The following is a 13,993-nucleotide window of genomic DNA, read 5'->3' as shown; positions in this document are numbered from 1 at the left end:
TAACCGGTAAATCTTGAAACTACTGTACTAAATATTTATGATCAGTATTTCACAGTTTCAAAGTTTATATAGGTCATCAAAATAGTTAATATATTAAATCGATTAAATCTGGGATTAATTTTATTTTTATTTTTATTTTTATTTTTATTTTTATTTTTATTTTTATTTTTATTTTTATTTTTATTTTTATTTTTATTTTTATTTTTATTTTTATTTTTATTTTTATTTTTATTTTTATTTTTATTTTTATTTTTATTTTTATTTTTATTTTTATTTTTATTTTTATTTTATTAATTTGTATTAATTTGTATTAATTTGTATTAATTTGTATTAATTTGTATTAATTTTTAATTTTTTTTTTAAAAAATTTAAAATAAATTTTAATAATTTTTTATGAATTTTTATTAATTGTTATTATTAATATAATATTAATTATTTATTTAACTATAGGCCGGTGTCTAACCTCCCATTTATTTCACAAAATCCTTGAAAAAAATGTAGCACAACACCTAAATCATGACATGACCTTGAGTGATCCATTTGAACCTCTTCAGTCTGGTTCCAGGGTGAACCACTCAACTGAATCAGCCCTTGCTAAAGTGATCTATGATCTATATTATTGGTGTTACTGGTCCGGCTTACATCTTATCTCGGGGATCGAACGCATTGTGTCGTTTGTGATGATTTTGAGTACTGTGGTGTCACATGCAGATCCATTCCTGGCCCTCTTCTGTTCAACATATACACTCACGCTCAAAAGATTACATGCAAATTTCTTTGTTTTCCATATCTCAGACTGGCAAAAAAAATTCCAAGTGATCCCAAACTTTTACCTTAAACTATATTATGAAAGCAGGAAGTGAACAAATGTAACAGTTACTGATTGTAAAAGTACCAGATGGAGGGGTAGGATTTAATAAGCTCTGCTTCTTCCTACTCCTTTTGGACATGTGGAACTGGGAACTGATTATGTGATGCATTCAATTGTAATCTGATGCATGTTCAAATGAAATTAAACCATTACCATTTTTTCTATAGGTTTTATAGTTGGACTTGTAACAAAAATGGATTCAAAACACGAGTGCCACTTTAAACTGGTCTCTGGGTGTTCCATGTGACGAGGCTGAGTCCATTCTTCAGTGGATGGTACTCTAAAGGAGACATTTTCAACATAGCCAGAGTAAAAACAAATAACCGCAAATCAAATTTACACACCTTTTTTTTTCCTGCCTGGATGTCCATTTTTCCTGCACAGACCATTAAAGTGGGCGGCTCTTCAGCTTTTAAAGCGCCTGTCACGCTGTCGAAGATGGTGGCCTTGAGAGAGGCTGATGTTTTAGATGGAGGTTCTTCATTTGTTCAGTTTAGAGACGGGGAACGACATCAATCTTTATTTAGCACTTTGTCAATACAGTATATTCTTTTTTGTCTCTGACACATGTGCTTTGACGTCGAAGTGGGACGTGGGATATTTTCTTTTATATAACGTACATCCACAACTACTTCCATCAAAGTGGGAATTTGTACAAAATGTGGGTAACCTTGGTTTTCGGCATTAATTGGTTCCAAAAGGCCTGGAAACTATGAAAAATGAATCAGTTGTTCCCGCAGGAGATCATAGATTCATTAAATCCATTTAATGTGTTCCAGTCTCCCAAAAATATTAACACAAAACTCATTTAATGGAGAATAATTACAGTTACAGTTAAACAAAGCAAAGTACTTCAGTTAAGGATAATAAATTCTAACTCTAAAAAATGTTAAAATCTATGTTTTCTATGCTCCAACTACAAAAATATTACATTTATTAATATTGAAGTAATTGTAGTTTGCATGAATTTACTTATGACAGTCGGGTCTGCAACCAACGAACCACACAATAATAAAGTGAGGCGTATTATTATTTTTCCCTTTTTTTTGCTGTTTATTTTTTTCTAAATATATAAATTTTCTTCATAAATATCTTTGAATTTTTTTGTGTGTGACTTTATTTTATTATGTTTATTTTTATAATTTTTTATAATTATTTATAATTTTTTATAATTATTTATAATTATTTATAATTATTTATAATTATTTATAATTATTTTATTATTTTATTATTTTATTATTTTATTATTTTATTATTTTATTATTTTATTATTTTATTATTTTATTATTTTATTATTTTATTATTTTTTTTCCACCCAAATTTCCTAAAATTTCAACTTTATTTTGTTTTGTTAGTTTCCCATTAGCACTAGTAAGGATAAGCGGCATAGAAAATGGATGGATGGATGTTTCTCATAACATTTCCACTAGAGACGTCCGATAATTATAGGTAGCGATAATTACCGGGCCCGATATCAGTGTAAAAATGTGATATCGCTCAACATCGGTATCGGATCATTTTGTGATCATGAAAACGGATATTTAAAAAATACTGTAAACAAGGCATATGTTTTAGGAGATCAGTATCAGCTGATATCGATATCAGGAATTGAAAGTTGGACAATATGGGCATATCGGTTTTCATCAAAAAATATCCAATATTGGACATCCCTAATTATCATTTTTTACACATAAAAAAACACTTTTTTCTCTTGATAGTTTGACTTAATTCTTATAAAATACAAGCGTTTTTGTTTTCCATTTCTGCTGTTATTTTTCAAAGTTAACTATTTTATCTTTCTTCTTGTAATTATGACTTTATTCCCATCATATTTTGACTTTATTCTTACATTCTTACACAAGTAGTTTTTTTTTATATTTCAACTTTATGCTACAGGGCGGCACGGCGTTCGTGGTTAGCACGCAGACCTCACAGCTAGAAGACCAGGGTTCAATTCCACCCTCGGCCATCTCTGTGTGGAGTTTGCATGTTCTCCCCATGCATGCGTGGGATTTCTCCGGGTACTCCGGTTTTTCCTCCCACATCCCAAAAACATGCTAGGTTAATTAGCGACTCCAAATTGTCCATAGGTATGAATGTGAGTGTGAATGGTTGTTTGTCTATATGTGCCCTGTGATTGGCTGGCCACCAGTCCAGGGTGTACCCCGCCTCTCGTCCGAAGACAGCTGGGATAGGCTCCAGCAACCCTTGTGAGGAAAAGCTGTAGAAAATGAATGAATAAATGAAAAAAATTTAACACTGACTTAAAATCGGAAATATGGAGTAACGTCCATGATTTAAAGTATTTATTGCGATCGATATAGATGATATAGCGATATGCGCTACTTCATTTTAATATGAAATTTAGTCAGCAAGCAAAACTGGACGGTATGTTCTACGTTTTGGAACAGGAAATGGGCGGAATATACAGTTTTGGGGGTTTAGCGCCCCCGACCCTCGTGAGGAAAAAGCGGTAGAAAATGAATGAATGAATGAATGAATGAATGAATGAACTTTGTGCTACTAAAATGACATTTTTCCTTATAATATAACATCATCATGACATTATTGCATTTTTTTTTAATTTTTGTAAATTATATTTTTCGAATGTGGGTCACACATTGAACACCCGTGTTTCAGCCGATGTCACCTTGTTGTTTCTTTAGAACAAAAATGAGTTAAGACCGAATCAAGTGGCGTCAGTTGCTTCCAGACAGCATTATTTATCAATATTTCCTTCACTATTTGTTAAAATATATAAGTGTACACGAATGCAGAGTACCTTGGTGACCTTCCTTCCTTCCTTCCTAATTTGAGTGTTCCATTAACAAAGTGTGACTACTGTGTGTGTGCTTGGACCATATGTCTGCACTAAGAGGATTAGTCAGCGAGCTGCAGTTAGCTTACAAACAACTTGCAGATAAGCGTGTGTGTGTGTGTGTGTGTGTGTTGTGTTCATTAGGCCAATCACTGGGTAGAGTAACCTCTGCCAAGGAGGTTCACTGTTCATTGTTGTGTGCGACTTCTGCTTTTTCATATAGTCTCAAACACGCGGGCCAAATGTTGCCCGCAGGACACAAGTTTGAGGCCCCCGCCTTTGATATGAAAGTTTAATGTTAGTACGGCCCGCGCAAGTTTGATATGGATGCTGTATGGTATCATGTACCCAGAAAAAATTATTACGTTTGATTAATGTTCATGTTAAAGGTTAAATAACTGTTAATAGTTATCCTCCCTATTTGTGTGGAAGTGGTAAGTTTTTGGTTATTTAAGTTTAAAGGAAATAACTTGAAGGCTACCGTTTAGGTCGCTAGCTCTCTAGTTTGCGAGTTAGCATGTGTCTCAAGACCCTGCAGTTGCGCAATATGTTGTAAATAAAAAAAGTATAAATGTGACTATAGTCGTGTTTTGTCATGTCTACAGGGCTCTAATAATGCTTTGTTCATTTTAATCTGAAAAAAATAATTTGTCTACCCACCAACTATATGTGGTTTCTTAAGTTTTTATTATTTGCCGTTTTATTATTATTATTATATTTATTTATTACTGATTGATTGATTTTCTTTATTCTTGATTTGTTTATTTATTTTTCATCTTATTTTGTGTAGAAAAATAAAAAATAAGATATTTGAGAACAGTGGAATGTTTTATCAGAGCTTTTATTGTAGAAAATTGGAACCAAAGCGAAGTTTTTTTTTATTTTTTTGTTTTTAATAAACAACCATTCACACTCACATTCATACCTATGGACAATTTGGAGTGGCCAATTAACCTAGCATGTTTTTGGAATGTGGGAGGAAACCGGAGTACCCGGAGAAAACCCACACATGCACGGGGGAGAATATACAATAATAATAATTATAATAATAGTAATAATAATAATGCTCTTTAATACAGTTGAAAAGCCAACATTTAAAAAAATGCTGCAAAGGTTTGACAGACAGTACAAATTAATTAATTCATTCATTTTCTACCGCTTATCCTCACGAGGGTCGCCGGGGTGCTGGAGCCTATCACAGCTGTTTTCGGGCGAGAGGCGGGGTACACCCTGGACTGGTGGCCAATCACAGGGCACATATAGACAAACAACCATTCACACTCACATTCATACCTATGGACAATTTGGAGTCGCTAATTAACCTAGCATGTTTTTGGAATGTGGGAGGAAACCGGAGTACCCGGAGAAAACCCACGCATGCACAGGGAGAACATGCAAACTCCACACAGAGATGGCCAAGGGTGGAATTGAACCCTGGTCTCCTAGCTGTGAGGTCTGTGCGCCATAACCACTCGACCGCCGTGCCGCCCTTACTGTAGATATAAGCATAGTAAATGAAGTATGTAATTATGACACTAACTGTTATTACTTCACTGCTTAGTCACACACTAGTGGTGGTAAGGTACATCTGTAGCCACATCTCTGAGGTGTCTTGCATAGGAACACGACGACAGTGTTTGGGTGGATGGACCTCCTGAGCTTCTGTCACTATCTTGGTGGACGACCATGCTCTCATATATATATATATATATATATATGTGTGTGTGTGTGTTCCAGGTGTTTTACACAGAGATAAAAAATGGCCGCCCACTCGGCACGGCTTCTGTGCTGGAAGTGCCTCTCAGTTTGGACATGCTGACAACTGTAAGTTCTTGTTTTTTCTCCAACGACCTTTTACTGTAAGCTAGCATAAGGATGCTGTGTGGAATTAACTGAGGAGGTCGACCACCATGCATTTCTCCTTTTTGTGTTTTTGGGACCTTAAATTGAATAGCGTCTCATCCATAAAGGAGCGTACTTCAGAGGAAATGTTAGATGATCCTTTTAGTGATGAATGTGTTATCAGAAATGTCTGCACTCCGCCGCATTCAAACACTCATCTGTCGATGCTGTCATTTTCTCAAAGGGCCAATTTGATGGGCAGGCAAGCTTTGTAAGTACATTTTCGTGTTTTATAGCAAATGTGTGTGTGTGTTTGTGTAAGTAGAGTTATTAGGATGTCGATCTTTCTGTCCCTTTTTTAGCTATTGTAACCATTTTTGTTCAATTACATTCATTCATTTTCTATCTATATTGCCTTTTAATGTATTTTTTTTCCAATGTGAATATTTTTCCTCAGTGTTCTGCTTTTTTTTGGCACTATGCAGTACAGTTCGGCATGTACCGGGATTTCACGTACACAATAAAGTTGGAGAGGAAAAAACAGATTTGTACATGGATAAATATGCAAAAAAAAAAAAGTGCACACAGAGGCAGCTTTGAAAAAGAAATGATTTCCAGGGATTAACTGCATTATGAGAAGATGATAAAATAGTTTTTTTAATTAAAAAAAATTAATTATAATTAATTAATCAAATAATTCATACTTGTCTTGTATATTTCTTAGCTAACTTTTGTTAAGTCGCTGTGTGATGATTTTAGCATAATTTTGTACAATGACACCATGAGTCAGATTGTTACATTGAGCTCGTGATTGGCGCCTGTCAAAAAAAAAGAGCTACCATTTCCACAGGGTTCAAAAAAAAAAAAAAAAGTAGCGGCTCATACACTGGAAATTACGGTACTTTTTGCTGTATCTTTTGTCTTTTGTCCCTTTTTTAGCTTTTTTTTGTTCTATTACATTCATTCATTTTCTATCTATATTGCCTTTTAATGTATTTTTTTCCCAATGTGAATATTTTTCCTCAGTGTTCTGCTTTTTTTGGGACTATGCAGTATAGCTCGGCATGTACCGGGATTTCACGTGTATGAGCCGCACACAATAATGTTTTTTTTGTACATGGATAAATATGCAAAAAAAAAAAAGTGCACACAGAGGCAGTTTTGAAAAAGAAATGTTTTCCAGGGATTAACTGCATTATGAGAAGATGATAAAATAGTTTTTTTAATTAAAAAAAAATTATTATAATTAATTAATCAAAAAATTCATACTTGTCTTGTATATTTCTTAGCTAACTTTTGTTAAGTCGCTGTGTGATGATTTTAGCATAATTTTGTACAATGACACCATGAGTCAGATTGTTACATTGAGCTCGTGATTGGCGCCTGTCAAAAAAAAAGAGCTACCATTTCCACAGGGTTCAAAAAAAAAAAAAAAAGTAGCGGCTCATACACTGGAAATTACGGTACTTTTTGCTGTATCTTTTGTCTTTTGTCCCTTTTTTAGCTTTTTTTTGTTCTATTACATTCATTCATTTTCTATCTATATTGCCTTTTAATGTATTTTTTTCCCAATGTGAATATTTTTCCTCAGTGTTCTGCTTTTTTTGGGACTATGCAGTATAGCTCGGCATGTACCGGGATTTCACGTGTATGAGCCGCACACAATAATGTTTTTTTTGTACATGGATAAATATGCAAAAAAAAAAAAGTGCACACAGAGGCAGTTTTGAAAAAGAAATGTTTTCCAGGGATTAACTGCATTATGAGAAGATGATAAAATAGTTTTTTTAATTAAAAAAAAATTATTATAATTAATTAATAAAAAAATTCATACTTGTCTTGTATATTTCTTAGCTAACTTTTGTTAAGTCGCTGTGTGATGATTTTAGCATAATTTTGTACAATGACAACACAAGTCAGATTGTTATGTTGAGTAATGTTCTCCTTCATCGTCAGTTCATTAATCAGAATCAAAATCAGAATCAGAAAAGGTCTATTGCCATGTATGATGAAACACATACTAGGAATTTGTTTTGGTATAGTAGGTGCAGACACATCTATTAAAAAAGAAAAATACAAAATATGAAAAATACAAAATATACAGAATATACAGAGCTTGTGATTGGCGCCTGTCAAAAAAAGAGCTACCATTTCCACAGGGTTCAAATTAAAAAAAAAAAAAAAAAGTAGCGGCTCATACACTGGAAATTACGGTACTTTTTGCTGTATCTTTTGTCTTTTGTCCCTTTTTTAGCTATTGTAACCATTTTTTGTTCTATTACATTCATTCATTTTCGATCTATATTGCCTTTTAATGTATTTTTTTTTCCCAATGTGAATATTTTTCCTCAGTGTTCTGCTTTTTTGGGACTATGCAGTATAGCTCAGCATGTACCGGGCTTTCACGTGTACGAGCCGCACACAATAAAGTTTTTTTTGTACATGGATAAATATGCAAAAAAAAGTGCACACAGAGGCAGCTTTGAAAAAGAAATGATTTCCAGGGATTAACTGCATTATGAGAAGATGATAAAATAGTTTTTTTTATTTTTTAAAAATTAATTATTAATTATAATTAATTTAAAAATTCATACTTGTCTTGTATATTTCTTAGCTACTTTTTGTTAAGTCGCTGTGTGATGATTTTTTTGGAATGTGGGAGGAAACCGGAGTCGCGGGGGGTGCTGGAGCCTATCCCAGCTGTCTTTGAGCGAGAGGCAGGGTACACCCTGGACTGGTGGCCAGCCAATCACAGGGCACATATAGACAAACAACCATTCACACTCACATTCATACCTATGGACAATTTGGAGTCGCTAATTAACCTAGCATGTTTTTGGAATGTGGGAGGCAACCGGAGTACCCGGAGAAAACCCACGCATGCACGGGGAGAACATGTAAACTCCACACAGAGATGTCCGAGGGTGGAATTGAACCCTGGTCTCCTAGCTGTGAGGTCTGCGCCATAACCACTCGACCGCCGTGCCACCCTTAATTATTAATTATAATTAATTAATTTTAAAAATCATACTTGTCTTGTATATTTCTTAGCTAAGTTTTGTTAAGTCGCTGTGTGATGATTTTAGCATATTTTTGTACAATGACACCACAAGTCAGATTGTTATGTTGAGTAATGTTGAGTAATTTTTTTGAAAGGTACCAAAATGTATGATCAATACATTTGTACCTTTTGGTACCCTGCTTTTGGGGTTCAAACCACAGTGACGGGGATGATGACATAGGCTAGAATTGTACTGATAATCACATGACCCAGACTTTTATGTTATTGTTTGGATCTAAATAAATCCACATTTACAAGAAATAACACCATTAAGAGCTGACTTGTATTTGTACTTGTATATTTCTTATGTACACTTTTTGGGTGTTAAGTTGCTGTGTGATGATTTTAGCACAAAAAACTCATCATGCACTATTTTAACTTTATTTCTGTGCTGACCTGATTTTTATTTCAAGTCCAAATCAAGTCAGATTTGCCTGAAATAACCCCATCATGAGCAGAACCAGACCCCCACGCATCTTTTTCAATGGTGTTGATCTGCTACGGTACACATGAACAGAATCTAGCGTGCCAAACTGTACTGCTTCGTGGAAATGCTTACTTCCTTTATGTACCTTCCAGGATGTGGATGTTGCAAATTTAAAGGTTAACACTAAGTACCGAGTGAGTGTCGGCGCCTACGGTTGGGCCGGGGAGGGTCGACCCAGCATGCCCCGAGACGTCGGCACAGGCTCACATGGTGAGTGAAAAAAAAAACATGCCTGTTCATGTTCTGTGATTATAACGCTTACTATATCTTTTGTTCTCACTCCGCCTGTAGAAATGTGCATGCCACCCTCACCCCCCACTCAGCCTGTCGTCATGGCGATATCCGACACGGAGCTGGCGCTGTCATGGCAGCAGGGGGAGAGCGAAGGAAGTGCACCTGTGCTCCACTTCCTGGTTGCTTATATCAGGTGGGCCATGATGAATGAGGATTTATTATTATGTTGTTGATACACTCCGTTTATAGAATAATATTAGTGACCTAAAAATTCACTACTTTTGTTCCAGAAGGGTCTTATACGCAGGGTCAGAGGCGGGGTACACCCTGGACTGGTGGCCAGCCAATCACAGGGCACATATAGACAAACAACCATTCACACTCACATTCATACCTATGGACAATTTGGAGTCGCTAATTAGCCTAGCATGTTTTTGGAATGTGGGAGGAAACCGGAGTACCCGGAGAAAACCCACGCATGCACAGGGAGAATATACAATAATAATAATAATAATAATAATAATAATGCTCTTTAATACAGTTGAAAAGCCAACATTAAAAAAATGCTGCAAAGGTTTGACAGACAGTACAAATTCATTCATTCATTCATTTTCTAACGCTTATCCTCATGAGGGTCGCCGGGGTGCTGGAGCCTATCCCAGCTGTTTTGGGGCAAGAGGCGGGGTACACCCTGGACTGGTGGCCAGCCAATCACAGGGCACATATAGACAAACAACCATTCACACTCACATTCATACCTATGGAAAATTTGGAGTCGCTAATTAACCTAGCATTTTTTTGGAATGTGGGAGGAAACCGGAGTACCCGGAGAAAACCCACGCATGCACGGGGAGAACATCCAATAATAGTAATAATAATAATAATAATAATAATGCATTTTAATACAGTTGAAAAGCCAACATTAAAAAAATGCTGCAAAGGTTTGACAGACAGTACAAATTCATTCATTCATTAATTTTCTACCGCTTATCCTCACGAGGGTCGCCGGGGTGCTGGAGCCTATCCCAGCTGTTTTGGGGCGAGAGGCGAGGTACACCCTGAACTGGTGGCCAGCCAATCACAGGGCACATATAGACAAACAACCATTCACACTCACATTCATACCTTTGGACAATTTGGAGTCGCTAATTAACCTAGCATGTTTGTGTTAATTTGTATGGCTCTTAGTTGACTTTGGATAAAATCTAACCAATCAGGTTTGACTCTGAAAATCCTTAGTCGAAAAGACAGCCCTGCTTTTCATGCATGTTGTGGATCACAATGTGACAAAGATGACTCACTGTGTGAACACAGTCCTCCTTCAATACAAGAAAGAGGCCATATTGGTTTGTGCATTGTACAGAACAAAGCATCTTCTCATGTCGTCAGTCTACACATTGAAGCCAGATAGTGTCAGATATCATTTTCTCGAAGTGTTGCAAAAAACACAGCAAGGCGACTTGTTTTTTGAACGACACCTCCACCAACCCCAGTGTGACACATTCAATAGAAATCCTGTGTTGGATATAAAAAGCATCAAATAGTATATAAAAAAGCAAAAAAAAAAGCGGCTGTTGTGAACAAAGAGAGGAAAAAAATCGACAACTCACAGAAGCTCCAATCAAAAAGCCAGGTTGGAAAGCGACCTAAACGGTGAAGATGACCCCTGGGGTCGTCAAGATCAACATGTGACCCCATGTTAGCGTCACACGGAGGCGTGCGTCAACACATTTGTTTTCATGTGACGCTGATAATAAACATTGTTAAATTAAATAAGTGAATCACCACCTTATCGTGGTGGAGGGGTTTGAGTGCCCGAGTGATCCGAGGAGCTATGTTGTCTGGGGCTATATGCCCCCTGGTAGGGGTCTCCCAAGGCAAACAGGTCCGAGGTGACGGGACAGACCAAGAGTGATTCAGAAGACCCATATGAACCAGAACAAGAGGATAAAACGTACCTCGCCCCGGATCTGGGATACCGGGGCCTCACCCCGGAGCCAGGCCCGCATTGGGAGGGGCTCGCAGACTTCACCCGAGAAGCCACACGGGATCTCCCCCTCGTAGACCCACCACCTACAGGGGCAAGCATAAGGGTCCGGTGCAATGTGTGTTGGGTGCGTAGGCGACCGGGTCTTCGGCGGCCAAATTTGGTTCTCAGAGGCCCGGATGCCTCCCTGGTGAGGTGTTCCGGGCATGCCCAGCCGGGAAAAGCAGACCTAGGGGGGCAGACCTAGGACACGCTGGAGGGACTATGTCTCACAGCTGGCCTGGGAACGCCTTGGTGTCCTCCCGGTGGAGCTGGAGGAGGTGGCCGGGGACCGGGAAGTCTGGGCTTCCTTACTAAGGCTGCTGCCCCCGCAACCCGGACCCGGATAAGCGGAGGAAAATGGATGTATGGATGGAAATTAAATACCTCTCCCACTGACTTTTTTTTTTTAACCTTGTCATCCACAGGCCGGAAATGGACACAGAGTGGACGTACATCCGGGAGGCCATTGGGACCAACTCCATGGTGCTGAAGGGCCTGATACCAGAAACAGAGTACCAGTTTGTCATCAGAGCCGTCAACTTGTACGGAGCCAGCCCGCCGAGCCACGTCAATAACCCGGTGCGCACTCTGGGTAAGGTTGTTTTTTTTGTTGTTTGTCGATGTTAGTGGGTCAGTGGGTTACCCACCACAGCCTTTTGACGCTGCCATTGATGAGGGTTATGAGGGACTGATTGATTTTACTGATTGAGTACCTGCAGCAGCTTAATGTAATGTCTTTACATGGATGTTGAGTCCGCGCGTCTGTGTTTGTACAAAAATGGTTTGATGCCTAGCAACAAGCATCCAAGCGAACATGTGAGCAACAAGCACGATTTGACAGGATGGATGGATATATGGATCGATAATTACCCTAAATCCCTGTCCGTTAATGCCACGCATAACTGTAAACCGTAGGTGTCCATGTGGTAACATGGGATATTTATATCGAAAGACACAGTATAAACCTTGCAATCCTATCAACATTCCCAGTGTCACAGAAGCTGGAGTAATTCCACACTTGATGAACCATATCTAAGATTTGTCAGATCACAGTATAATTGCTGCATAAGACTTTTCCAATATTTGGATTTTTTTTTTTTACATCAAGTTGTATGACACCCCCATAAGTATAAACCTTGCAATCCTACCAACACTCTGTTCCCAGTGTCTCAGAAGCTGTAGTAATTCCACACTTGATGAAACGTACCTAAGATTTGTCAGATCATTTTTGTTCATTAATTTTCTACCGCTTATCCTCACGAGGGTCACCGGGGTGCTGGAGCCTATCCCAGCTGTCTTGGGGGGAGAGGAGGGGTACACGCTGGACTGGTGGCCAGCCAATCACAGGGCACATATAGACAAACAACCATTCACACTCACATTCATACCTATGGACAATTTGGAGTTGCTAATTAACCTAGCATGTTTTTGGAATGTGGGAGGAAACCGGAGTACCCGGAGAAAACCCACACATGCACGGGGAGAACATGCAAACTCCACACAGAGATCAGAGGAATAAATAAAAAATAAATAGAAGAATAAATAATAATAAATGGCGGCACGGCGGTGGAGTGGTTAGCGCGCAGACCTCACAGCTAGGAGACCAGGGTTCAATCCCACCCTTGGCTTTCTCTGTGTGGAGTTTGCATGTTCTCCCTGTGCATGCGTGGGTTTTCTCCCGGTACTCCGGTTTCTTCCCACATTCCAAAAACATGCTAGGTTAATTAGCGACTCCAAATTGTCCATAGGTATGAATGTGAGTGTGAATGGTTGTTTGTCTATATGTGCCCTGTGATTGGCTGGCCACCAGTCCAGGGTGTACCCCGCCTCTCGCCTGAAGACAGCTGGGATAGGCTCCAGCACCCTCGTGAGGAAAAGCGGTAGAAAATGAATGAATGATTTCGACTCGGCTGCACGGCGGTCGAGTGGTTAGCGCGCAGACTTCCCAGCTAGGAGACTCGAGTTCAATCCCACTCTCTGCCATTTCTGTGTGGAGTTTGCATGTTCTCCCCGTGCATGCGTGGGTTTTCTCCGGGTACTCCGGTTTCCTCCCACATTCCAAAAACATGCTAGGTTAATTAGCGACTCCAAATTGTCCATAGGTATGAATGTGAGTGTGAATGGTTGTTTGTCTATATGTGCCCTGTGATTGGCTGGCCACCAGTCCATTGTAGAGGACGATTGGTTGCCTTGGTTACATGGTTTCTGTTTGTCCGTGCCCTGATACATCTGTATCGCCTCCCTTAAATGCATGAAAATGTTTGTATTCCTTTTATAATATTGTTGATACAGAAATTCACTTTTCACAGTCCGGTCTGGGACCAAATAGCAGCGATAAATGAGGGACTACCGTACTGTGAAAACAGTTCCCTGATGGCTACTATTTTACTACATATGAGAAATAAGCCGTAACCATGAAATTTGCCCCTTTCCAAAAAAAACAAAACATGCCAGTTAGGGCAGAGACGTTGAGACAGACAGACGGACAGAAGCGGCGGGATGGACGAGCGTGGGTTTCTCAGCGGGGGATGAAAGCGGGTTACGTTCAAGTCTCATCAGACGGGATTAAGCACGGGATGCCAGACCCCCTTCTCTGCCCGTCCTTCTACCCCCTGACACACACACACACAATGCAGTGCTTCTTGAATGGG

At 38.6% G+C, this 13,993-nt stretch overlaps 1 protein-coding gene across 10 annotated transcripts in view; it reads left to right on the top strand.

Annotated features, from left to right (window-relative positions):
• Positions 1-13,993, top strand: part of LOC131128518 (pikachurin) — a 57,252-nt gene that overhangs the window by 29,542 nt on the left and 13,717 nt on the right. For 5 of the 10 annotated variants that reach the window (XM_058071424.1, XM_058071426.1, XM_058071428.1 and 2 more), the window contains 5 exons: positions 5,427-5,513; positions 5,776-5,802; positions 9,172-9,289; positions 9,371-9,506; positions 11,768-11,934. In XM_058071424.1, coding sequence (XP_057927407.1) covers positions 5,427-5,513; positions 5,776-5,802; positions 9,172-9,289; positions 9,371-9,506; positions 11,768-11,934 — 535 coding nt within the window. Of the gene's footprint in view, positions 1-5,426; positions 5,514-5,775; positions 9,290-9,370; positions 9,507-11,767; positions 11,935-13,993 lie in introns of those variants that run through there. The other 5 variants (XM_058071433.1, XM_058071431.1, XM_058071432.1 and 2 more) reach the window with 5 other exon arrangements.

Source organism: Doryrhamphus excisus, chromosome 4, assembly GCF_030265055.1.
Source record: "Doryrhamphus excisus isolate RoL2022-K1 chromosome 4, RoL_Dexc_1.0, whole genome shotgun sequence".
In the NCBI taxonomy this organism is placed as follows: Eukaryota; Metazoa; Chordata; class Actinopteri; order Syngnathiformes; family Syngnathidae; genus Doryrhamphus; species Doryrhamphus excisus.
Note: the sequence above shows the minus strand (reverse complement) of the source record. Positions and strands in the feature narration are given on the sequence as shown.